The 12422-nt window shown below is 44.2% G+C and overlaps 1 protein-coding gene across 4 annotated transcripts in view; it reads right to left on the bottom strand.

The window, feature by feature from the left end:
- armh3 (armadillo like helical domain containing 3) overlaps positions 1 to 12422 on the bottom strand; it is a 60498-nt gene that overhangs the window by 17507 nt on the left and 30569 nt on the right. For all 4 annotated transcript variants that reach the window (XM_064320920.1, XM_064320918.1, XM_064320919.1 and 1 more), the window contains 3 exons: positions 10429 to 10511; positions 9328 to 9454; positions 6119 to 6194 (listed from right to left, as the gene is read on the bottom strand). In XM_064320920.1, the coding sequence (XP_064176990.1) occupies positions 6119 to 6194; positions 9328 to 9454; positions 10429 to 10511 (286 nt within the window). The remainder of the gene's footprint in view (positions 1 to 6118; positions 6195 to 9327; positions 9455 to 10428; positions 10512 to 12422) is intronic.

A 12422-nucleotide genomic window follows, 5' to 3' on the forward strand; every position in this document is an offset into this window, starting at 1 on the left:
GGAGGGGGGTGATGTCTCCAGGTGTCCAACCACCTGCCCCTTTTTCCCCTAAGTGCCCATTTGATAAAAAATGTATTTGTATTATTACTGTTGCTGTCATTCATTTTCTTTCATTCATCTTGGTAAAACATATTCGGCAACAACTGGGTGTCGTAAAACTGTTTTTCTACATTGGTGTGGCCCTTTTCTTACTTTAAGCACCGAAGCCTCAAAGGGCCTTTGCATGGCCCAGTGCATTTGTCTTCTCATTGGGAGTCACTCTGGATAAGAGCGTCTGGCAAACGTCAGTAATGTAAGCTCATGTAAAACCGGTTGCATTTCTTAAACACTGACACTGTTTGGCCATATTTTAGTTACCAGCCATTTGGTTGAAATCCTTGCACGTTGCACACAACCTGAAGCTTTTTTTTTTTTTTGGCGGGTTCCTACTGGTTCTGTAAGATTGCATCAAGGGGCCGAGGTGCAATACCTGGGAGTGCAGCACGGTAGAATGAGAAATATGAAGCAATACAATATTGGCATGCGAGAAAAATTACTTTATCTTCATAAATATTACATGTATATCAATACCCATGAAATTAAATTGTAGTTCACAGACAGAATGTGGCATTTATATATTGAACTGAACAGAACTGAACGTCTACTATGTGACACAAAAAATCGCTTTACCTTCATAAATGCTTTATGCCAATAAATCAGCTTTTCAATACAAGGTAAATCTATGGGGGCTCGCAAAGTGGACTGGACTCTGCATTTTAAAAAGCCGTTTTTCAGCGGACTAATTTACTCTTCGTTTCCACAGACGTCAATACAGCCTGCCAGTATGGCACTTAATGAATAATCGTTAAACAATCATTCAATTTAACGGCTCTCAAACCTTAAATCTGTTGAGGACGACAATGTCTACGGCCAAGAAATAAACAGAGCAGCGTTGCTTCGCGTCACTTCTAATTTAACTGCTATAAACAATTTTGACATTTAAAACAAAAGCAAAAATGCAAGTATTGTTTTGTTTAATTGATAGAACTTGACCATGCATCCGTTTAGCGTGAAGACAAAGTGCACCTTGCTCGCATACACATGAAAATCGGATTTTCTAAATAAATAAATTCCTTCCGGTGAAGATCATATCATTGGAAGCCTTCCATCCAAAGGGGCTGGATGAGACCATCCTAAAATAATATTTTTGAGTGCAAAAAATAAGCGGTTGGTTGTCAAAGTGATTGTCTACAGGGGTACATTTGGTCCTCAATGACCAAATGTAAAATAAGAAAATTGGAGCCAACTCCATGCACTTACTTTTCTTCTGAATAGTTGATGGTGTGTTGACCTAATGTAGTCACATAAAAATAGGAGAGGTGTAGACCTCCTCTATTTCCGTCATATGGCAACAAACCTTTTGGCAGGCAAGGCGAGCCTGAAGTCTGAAGACTCAGCTGAAGCTATTTTAGGACCGAACGATATTTTTATTGGTTTCTAAAAATGAGGGCATGGAAGCGGTATTGTGGTCAAGGAGCTGGCCTGTCAAAAGACGAGAAAGAGGGAGGCGAGCGGTTCTCACGTAGCGGATAAGTGAAGCTCGGCTTAGCTTAACACTGAATACACAAGCAGTTCTCAAAGCAGACGGACAATCAAACAAACACTCAACGGCTTGTGCTGCAGTGGGGTCCTTGAGCAAGGAAGTAATCCAGAATCGCTTCCTAAATAATCAAGCTCTATAAATGGATGCTGAAAATGTCCAAGCTAGACTGGATGAGACAGTCAAATTCCATTTTTATGTATTAATATCAACACACATATATATATACACACATACACCGAAATACAATACTTTCACATGATTTTGGAAGTAAACTCAAAACCAAGGGCTCAAAATAATCGAAGTCCAAACAAAAAAATGACTCAATGAGGAAAAAAGCCGAACGCAGGTGTGCTTGCTCGGTGCAAGAGTGCCTGAAGCCAGCCATTTCAGTTTTTCCCCTCATATTATATAATCTTATCTGGAAGGAATGTATAGCTAAATTCTCCATCTATTGGTTCAGACACCGTGTCACATTATCCTAGCATAGCAACCCCCTTCACCAAATTTCAAGCACAACGAGCCAAAAGCAATGATCGGAAAAATCTGCATTTTAGTGATGAATAAATTTGGGTTCAATTGCTACCTGGAGTGGTCATGCAGCTTTATAATCTGGCTTTTGCCTACATCAAGTCAAATCACAATATTTCAAGAAGCAATTTTCCTTTTTTGTCATTTTTTATTTTTGAGCATTGACCTTTAAATGAATGAATCAGGAAGCTCTTAACGCAGAGAAAAGCTTGCCAGGTCATGTAGCAGAAGCAGCATCTAGCCCAAATGGGAGGTAGTCATTTAGGTAATTTGTTTTTCTTTTAGACTAGAGTTCTTGGCAACACCACAACCTTGGACCCGACAGGAAGTCCAGCAGCCACGCCAATCCAGATAGATGCCAGAACCTATTGTGATGTTACTTTCTACAGCCCTAGTTGCAGCAGATTAAATGGAAATGCTATACACCAACAAGTCCGGAACATATTAGCCTTATTCCAAACCAACAGTGGAATCTGGGCACCAGACAAGGGATCTAAATTGCATCAAACCAGAACAAGACTTATTCAATCTGGTGAGTAAGTGCCTGGCTGGAAGAAACATGTGTAATCATTGTGGCCCTCAAGAACCAGGTCTGATTAGCCCTGTAGGCAGTGTGACCCTCCAGAACTAGGACAGTGCAGGCCAACATACAGTGTGGCCCCGCAGGATCCGAATGGGGTGTTGAGAGGGAGGTCCAATGTTGAGTAGCCCTGCATGCACTCTGGCTCTCCGGAATACACACTGTGGCATCTTTGCAAGGCTTCATAATTTAATTCATATCATCTCATCCTCCTTGCCAACCTTCTCCACAAACCCCACAGTGCTGTATTGTATGTAAGGAATGAGCAACTAAACATGCAGTTGTTCAACAGTGAACACAACCCTGACAAACATCAAGACCAAGCAATTAACAAATGATTCTCCTCCAGAAGCTTGCTGAAATTAAAATGTTTCTGTTTAGCAACGCCTGGCTAGGCGTCTCCTCTCACACCAGATATCAAGACGTTTGCTGTCTCCAACCAGAAATCCATTTGGCTGCATTACGTATTGAGGGATTAGCCATCTTGGTGGACCGGGGGGATAATAACCATGGCCCAAATTAAAACCCTGCCCTGTGGCCTCTCCGTAACCTCTGTGGCTCTCCGGACACTCGATTGCTTTCTCCGCTAATCCCCCCTCTCTCTCCCGGCTTCACAGGACTCGGTTCAAATCTGACAGTGAATGAAATTTGCTCGCTTGGACCGGGCTGGATCCAGGACCAGCCGGAGCAGGCAGCTCCGTGAATCTAATCAAACACGTGATTAGAAGCCTGGAAAAATCTGACCAAAGAGATGTTAACAGTACCTTTGACGGACACTTTGAGCTATGCTCTTAATCATCTAAATAAAATTCCAAATTCCACCTTCCAAATTTGTACGACACCTATACTTCCCACCACACCAACTAGTTCTACACTTATTCATTTTAAACCTACCACTCCTACCACTCAAACAAACACTCAATTTCAAACAATCCTAAAAACCACCACAACTTTTAAGTAAGCAATCCCACATTTGGGAACTCCGAAAATTCTGGGAAATTTGAGTTTTCCCTGGAATTGACAAAAGCATGTGAATCCCTGTGAATCACACTGCAAATGTTCAGCTGGGCTGTCAGGCGACTTCAACAGGCCTTGTTAATAAATATTTATGAACACAAACAAACGTATCCTGGGTTTTATTTGTCAAACAAAAAACCTAAGCTGCTCCACACAAAGGTTAGAACTCATCTAAAAAATGACCTTCCAAACAAATTGTATGACAATTATTAATTGTTTCTGTGAAATATACTATATCATTTAGCCATATATGTGCAAAAGTTTCAAAACAATACCAACTGCAAATCCATTTTTTGTCAAGACATCAATAATGTTCAAACGATGTAGCAAAGAGTCCTTTAAAAAAAAACAATGGAGACCTGTATTGATTTTAGATACACCTTATTTCACTGGTGATCAATGTGGGCCTTCATGACATCAATCAAACCACAGCTGAACGCTGTACAAAAATGTAACCTTTCGAAATCACTGTTCCTGCCCATTTTCTTCCACAGATCAATGGCTTGTTCCTTCCCATTGTTGGGATTTAATTTGGAGGACCATCAAACGAATCAATGGGCTCCATTATACCAGGAGTGCCAAATCTCGTTTGAAAAACGTGGGTGAAGGTGTTCATTATAGCCCAGCGCTATGACACCTGATTCTACGAATTAACTAATTGCGGTCTTCAATTAAGACCTTGATCAGCAGAATCGGGTGTCTCAGCGGTGGGCTAAAATGAAACCCTACACCCACACGGGCCCTTTTTTGGATAAGATTGGGCACCCCCCCCCGCATTAGATATAATCTCTCTGAGCGGGCTGTTGGTGTTGTGCCGAGTCTAATGAAACTTTAATGGGACTGGGCCAGTGTGACAAGCAGGTAATGAAACGAGACAGCGACATCAAATCTACGGCCCAAGTCTCCAATTTGGGCCGGGCGCTGCTCTCCATTAATCCAGGTGACTGGTTCACTACAGGTCCAGAATCACAGATAGAGCCAGGCCTCGCATTGGCTGCACACACCTCACCCCTCCACCGAACATTATTAATCTCTCCGCGTAGCCTGAAGCTCGCGCAGGTTTACGTTTGCTTTCGTTCGCCCGAACGCGGTGTGAAATCAGACGTGAGCGTAGCACACTTTGTGCATGTGCTGGCTTGCGCTTGCAGGAGCGTGTGTGTGTGTGTATGTGTGTGTGTGTTGTAAATACCACACATTATTATGCGCGAGCCTGCATTAGCCAGCAATAGTTGGTTTTCTGCAGGTAAAAATGATCAAAAAATCCCACAAACTTAATGTCTTCCAGGAATTCTGGCAATAAACAAATACAATAAATAAATAAATAAATATTTACAGGCCAGAGCCTAAATAATGGCTCTAACAATTCCAAATATGCATCTTCACTTATTGTCTTAAAAGCCCAGAAACTGCACAGCAAGCTGGTTGGCTCTGTAGGCAGGAAGTAGCTAAGACTCGGAACAAAGACACACTGACAAGCCTCCAACCAAGAGGAAAAGCTTATACAGCAATAACAAGTCAGTCGCTGCCCACTTCCACACCACAGAGTATCGCTGCAAATGGAAGGACAAAGCCTAAACAAGATGGTGATTGGCCATCACAGCCTGAATGACATGCACGTCATAGTGCCATGAAAGAGTATTTTCCCCCATCCTGATTTATTCTATTATTGCATATTTGACACAATGAATGATTTCAGATCTTTAGGGAAAAAATTAATATTAGACAAAGAGAAACTGAGTAAACACAAAACATATTTTTTAAATAATAATTTCATTTTTTTAATGGAAAATGTTATCAAACACCCATGTGAAATAGTAATTGTCCCCTTAGTTACTCAATTAACAAATTAACCTAATTTAATTGATAATTAGATTCAGCTGATTGAACACAGCTAGACTTGATTGCAGCCAGCCCTGTTGAACCTAAACCTCACACTATGCCACAATCACAGGACATCCCAGAAGTATTGAGAAATGAGAAAAAAGTTGTTGAAATAGGTACAGGTCGGGTACAGACTGATATTTCAACATTTTAAACTTTTTTCATTAAATAAATTAAATGGGATAAGGGTCAACAGCCCTATTCCCACCACAATATGTTTCAGCCTGTCAACCTGGGGGACAGTAAGCAACAATCCAGCAAGAATATAGCCACTGTACAAACAGTACAATGTGTTATCTGTTCAACTTGGAAATATAAAAACTACCGTTTATAATGAAATGCTTTCAACAGTTTTTTCTTCTACAAAAAATTGGTTTTTTTTCCCCCACATATAATGCTTTGGCAATGTTTCATGTATACATTTCATGCCAATAAAGCATATTGAATATTGAAAGACAGAGAGAGACAGATTGAGAGGGAGAGAGAGAGAAAGAGAGAGATAGAGACAGAGGGAGAGACTCACGCCTTACCTGACATTGACCAGTGCGTGAGTGACTTTGCTGGCGGGCTCCTTCCACTGTCCAGCATTGGTGGAAACTCTGAGCACTGAAACGCAAGGACAGGACCCACCGTCAGTCAGTGTTACACACCCACAGTTACACGCTCGCGACGGCGGCGCGCCCGATCCCTCAGCGTAGCGGTAAACGCGCTTTTAAACACACCGCTCCCCAGCGAGTCCCTGCGCGCTCGTAAATCGTCTGCCCCGCCTCGTGCGCTCACTTGTTAACTCGTTTAGGTTTTTTTGTTGCTGTTGCGAGCGCCCTAGCGTAATGGGCTCGGGGATTTGGGGAGGATTTAATCGATTCCGGTTTGATAAGATTCACCTCGCCGCTGCGGCGCGATCTGTCTCCCTTCGCGAGTGCATTCGGTCTCCTTACCAGGAGGAATGCTGTCGCCAGCTTAACGCTCTCGCAAAATTGGCGGGGTGTTCGGCATTGCTAATTCAACAGCGAGGCTGTTTTGCGAGAGCGCTGTTTGTTTGCGAGCAGAACAAATCTCAGACAAAACGTCTGAACCTGATAAACAACGGCTTGCCGTAATCCTTTCCATTCGAACGCCAAAAACTGCAAGCTGATATCTGAATTCCACGTAACAACGTGCGGGAATGCAACTTCCTGAACACGAAAACAGCAGCCTTTCAAACTGCTAAGCTGTAAATACAACAGGAATTTCAATATGCATCAGCGGCATTTGTCACTCCACTAATATTAAACATAATTAAAAGGATATATTTCTGAGTCCCACTGCTCTCAGCCCCATGCCTCATTCAATTGTCCCTTCTCCCCCCTGTCCAAGCGCTTTGCATGCTGGGATATGGCAGTTCTGCCAAATCCTGCTGGACATCACGGTGACACGCAAGGACATTGGACTGCCTTCCAAGTTTGTTACAGGAAACAAAGATAAAAATCTGGTGTATTTTGGGCAGTTTATTAAGGAATTTAATTAGATGAAAGCTGCAACCCGTTGTTAGGGATGGGGGAGACAGACAAGGACAAAGACACACAGACACAGATAGACAGACACAAACACACACACACACACACACACACACAGACATAGACATAATGACATACAGTACAGACTCACACACAGACATAGACATACACACACACACACACACACACACACACACAGACATACAGACATACAGACATAGACATAACGACATACAGTACAGACTCACACACAGACATAGACATATACACACACACACACAGACATAGACATAACGACATACAGTACAGACTCACACAGACATAGACATACACACACACACACACACACAGACATACAGACATAGACATAACGACATACAGTACAGACTCACACACAGACATAGACATACACACACACACACACACAGCTGTGAAATAAAAGCTCTAGCACAGACTAGGTCTGAATTCCAGCAGTATTATCCATGTCCATATCTCACTAACTTACTTACTTTGATCAATATCATTCTTTTAATTATGAGCTTATTGTTTTACTCGATCAATGTGTTCAATCACTGTGAGCAGCACTCAGGGGGAACAAGCGGTGCAAAAAGAAGAAGACAATTCAGGGAGAATCTTCACAATTAATGCTTTTAACAAACAAGGACAGCGCATCACCAAGGAAACCACTATCGGCAGGCAGACTGGGGTTTTAATGGACATGGATTCCGTTTCCACGGCGAACGGCTCACGGCGATGCAGCACATTCCAGCAACCCGAACATCGCTCGCTTACGGTACTTTCGACCAGGAAGCACCGGAAAGCGCGTTCCGGACCAGGTGCGTGCTTTTTATACACCTGACCAAGCCGGAGAGCCCGATCACCGGTGAACCCATGCAGAAATGAGCAATGATTTCAGCGGTGGGCGTAAGCTTTCCCGTGAGGAAAGAGACGAGCGTCCGCACGTCCCCCCCAGCACGCGCGGCGGCGGGAGCAACCCGACGGCGGCGAGAAACGTTCGGTTGGCGAACGAGTCGCTGGGAACATTTGGACAGCGCGCGGCAGCGGCAGCGGCGCAGCCAGGCTCTTCACAGTCAACTTCGGCATTTTTTACGGGCATCGCTGCCGTTTGAAAGGGGGGGGGGGGGGGGGGTGTCCCTTGAGCACGTATCTGGTGCGTCGGGCTCATTCCTCTACAGCTGCACTACTGGCCTGCCGCATGAGCGCGCCGAGTGATGTCCAATTAAAACCCGATTGGCCGACTGACTGCGCGGTCACGTTTCAAGCACAGTTATGGGCAGGGATGGAAAAAAACGACGGTGCCCTCGTGAGTTTGTCTCTCCTGCGCAAATCCTCCGGTTGGTGACTCCTTCTCGCTTTTAATTAAAACAGGACCCGGAGGCAGAAAAGCAGACGCGTCAATTTGTAGCGGAATTAACAAACATTAAGAATGCAGGAGGACTTAAACCCCATTAATTATTTCCTCAAACACGACGGCAGCGGAGCAGGTGAAAGTGCACCGCTGCACAGCTGGGATTGGTAATGAGCGCTTTTTTTTTTTTCCGCGGCGAAAATCCCCCCCCCCCGGTTGTAATTAAAGCGGCGACCGGGGCACGTCGGAGGATCACACGCGCGCGCCGCGGGAGGGGGGGGCACGCGCTAGCTGGAGGAGTATGCGCAGCTAGCACTCGCACTCATTTAAAAAGCGCTTACACGCCTCCATCGCTAAACCACTCCGGATAAGTGTGTTTGCTAAACGTACGTAGTGTAATGTGATGTAATGTAATGTAATGTAATGTAATGTGATGTAATGTGAGTGATGTAATGTGATGTAATGTAAGTAATGTAATGTAATGTAATGATGTAATGTGATGTAATGTGATGTAATTTGATGTAATGTAATGTAATGTGATGTAATGTGATGTAATGTAATGTAATGTAATGTAATGTAATGTAATGTAATGTAATGTGATGTAATGTGATGTAATGTAATGTGATGTAATGTAATGTAATGTGATGTAATGTGATGTAATGTAATGTAATGTAATGTAATGTGATGTAATGTAATGTAATGTAATGTGATGTAATGTGATGTAATGTGATGTAATGTAATGTAATGGGGACATAGGCTGTGCCGCCGTCTCTTCACACTGCACTGGAAGAGGAACAGTCGCCAGGCAGACGCCCAGAGGAACACCTCAGCTGGTCCGGGGGGAGGGGGGGGGGGTGTTAATCCTTGGGCTTACCCATGCAGTAGAGATTGTCGAAGACCTGGTGCATCCTCACGATCTCGTAGTACAACTCGTCGTAGCTGCTGGGGGTGGGCAGGAAGGTGTCCCCGTAGGTGATGAACATGTTAAACAGGTTGACCACCTGCGAATCGAGAAGATGAGAAGGCTCACTTTGGCTGAGGGGTACAAAAAAACGCCTTCACTTCACATGGCGTGAAGGTGCGGAGGCTGCCGCCCGCACGTGTTCAGACGGATTCCAGAAACAACTGAAGCGGTCATATTTTGCTTCATGCTTCAGTCGGTGAGCACAAACCGTTCAACGGTTGGTGTATGTGTTTTTTGAAATCGACCTTGTGGGTGTCTGTAATGTCGCCGGGAGAACTGCAATTACTCATCGCATCTCAAGAACAAAGTCTCAATATTCTTCAAAACAACCTGAGAATTTTCTGCACAAATATTCATGCACAATGCTTCCCATTATAGATATGTTTTAGAACTCGTTTTGACCTAGACACCTTAAATTACTTGATGGTGAAAACTGAAGGACAAACTAAATCCCCCCAAGACACACACGCACGCACGCACGCACGCACACGCACGCGCACGCGCACGCGCACGCGCACGCGCACGCGCACACGCACACGCACACGCACACGCACACGCACACGCACACGCACACGCACACGCACACGCACACGCACACGCACACACACACACACACACACACGCACACCTGTGAACCCAGTTGCAGGAAAACAGTGTTGGACCAGTAATTGAATAATTCTGGATGGTACTACAGGTGACCTATTCTACAATATTCCAGTAGAATAGCTTACTTTAAAGCAGCATTTTAAAGCCTGTTTGCTGGTCTTTTAAGGGGTCAGAGAATCATTTTCCAGATTTTTAACTTAATTTATTTTATTTTTTTTTTTTTTTTTTTTACACATTCCTGCCCCAAATTTTTAAAATTTAAATTAACCCGAATAAAAAAAACGAATGATTGACTGGCAACTGCATGTTAAACTGACTAACGCGCTGAATTGGAATAAGCCCGTGAAAGCGTCAGCGTCCGTGTCCAGCACAGGAAAATGCTAGTGCAAACAAGCAGCGCCTTACCATTAAAGCCAAATGGAATATGTTGTGTTTGGCCAGGAGTGTCGTCTCATTCGATAGCAGGAACTTCAGGAGGTTAATGAGCGCTGTCAAGAGAAGGTGTAAGACAAAAACAAAAGTCACTTACAAATATCTAGTTCCCATCATGAGGTTCACCCTTTCCACCCCTTTCCTCCCAAAAACAATAGTTTGTACATAGCTCACTGTCTCTGCTACTTCAGCCAATTTCCTATTGAAAGAAGATTGAAAAGGCCAATTGCAGTTTCTTTTCCACCCACCTCTGGTGCTTTCCTACATTAACATTTCAATGCAATGAGATAATGGCACTTTTGTGATAATTCCTTCAATGCACAAATTTCAAATCCAATATGCTGAAGTACAGAGCCAAAACAACAAAATTTGTCCCACTGCACCAATACTTTTACAATTAACGGTAAATAAATAGCACCATCCAAAAGTATGGTAACGGTATACTTAAATACTTAAGGAATTCAGATTTCAGATCAAATGATGAACAGGAGACAAGAGAGACAATAGGCACTCATTCCATGGTATTTACGTGCATATACGTTTTACTATTTTACACAAACAGCTGTTTTTGTGCCGAGTCCCCTCATTTCCAGTAGCAGTATACCCGCTTTAAACGATTTCAGCTACTGACAGAACCCTGAGGCTTCTTTTCAGCCAATAACACGGAGCACTTCGTCATGCACCCCATCTGTAATGAGCCCACATGGGGCTAGGAGGTGACACACAACTCTCTGGGAAATCAAGAGCTGGTATTCAACATCACACATACTGTGTGTGTGCGTGCATGTGTGTATATGTGTGTGTGTGCTTGTATGTGTGTGCGTGCGTGCCCGTGTATGTGTACATATACACACACACACACACCTTTACGACTATAACTGAAATGTTGTAGGGGCTCAAAGACCAGTTTATTATGAGAATAATTTCTTGCAATCAATCATGTTTACCAGAACACAAGCAGCAACTCTCCTTCGCCCGACAAACAAACAAACTCAATTCCCCACCCCAGATGTCTTTTAAAACCACACCGCATCCAACCCAAAAATAGAAGCCGGTTATGTCTCTGTTCTCCCAGGGAAAGGAGAACTTGTCATATTCACTTGTATCCCTCAGAAAGCCTCTCCACAAAGCAGCGACAGAGAGAGCCCAAATGAACAGCGAAGGCACTCCAGACAGGAGCGCGTTCACCAGGTGGCTGGTGGCGGGGAAGGTGCGACGCAGTTATTAAGAATCCGGGGTTTGGCTTGAGATGAGGCGTCAATCTACCGAAGAAGCCCTCGGTACAGACACCTCTCATCGTCTATCCGACTGTAGAAGCGAGCGCGGCCCGACGTGAACTTCCTCCCCTTCGGCTAACGCTGAGGCGTAAAGTCGCTATCCCGCCGCGAGCGCGTCGGAGCCGCGCCAAAAATCCCGCCCCCGGCCTGCCGGCGGCTGCTGATTGATTGATTTCCCAGCGATGGGGGCGGGAGGAAGAAAACAATAACAACGATCAGAAAGGTCGCGCCTTAATCGGGAGCGCGTCCGGAGCGCGGGTCCGAAACCGGACGGGATCGAAAGTTCACGGCAGCACTGGACTCACGCGCTGCGAGAAACACGAGCCCTGTTCATCATAGCGCTTCATATTGTTTGTTTTCTGACAACCATTAAAAAGTGCAAGAGGAGTAGATACATCACTGTGAGTCCATACCTTCGGTACATGGAATGGTACCCGTGGACCATCCAGGTCAACAGAACGACTGAAACATTTGGGACTGTGACCATCCAGCATCCAGACGGGCAGAATGTGACGAGCACATTTCAGATCATACCCGCACTTTTCTGCACACTTTTTAATGCACACCAGAAAATGAGGAATGTGATCGATGGAAAAAACTTAAATGAAGAGGAGAACAAAAGATTCCCCATTTTTTTTAAATGAGGTGCAGGTAGCAGGAAAGGAAAACAGATGTTCTTTGTCTCTCCCT

The sequence above is a fragment of the Anguilla rostrata genome, chromosome 2 (genome assembly GCF_018555375.3).
Source record: "Anguilla rostrata isolate EN2019 chromosome 2, ASM1855537v3, whole genome shotgun sequence".
Classification (NCBI taxonomy): Eukaryota; Metazoa; Chordata; class Actinopteri; order Anguilliformes; family Anguillidae; genus Anguilla; species Anguilla rostrata.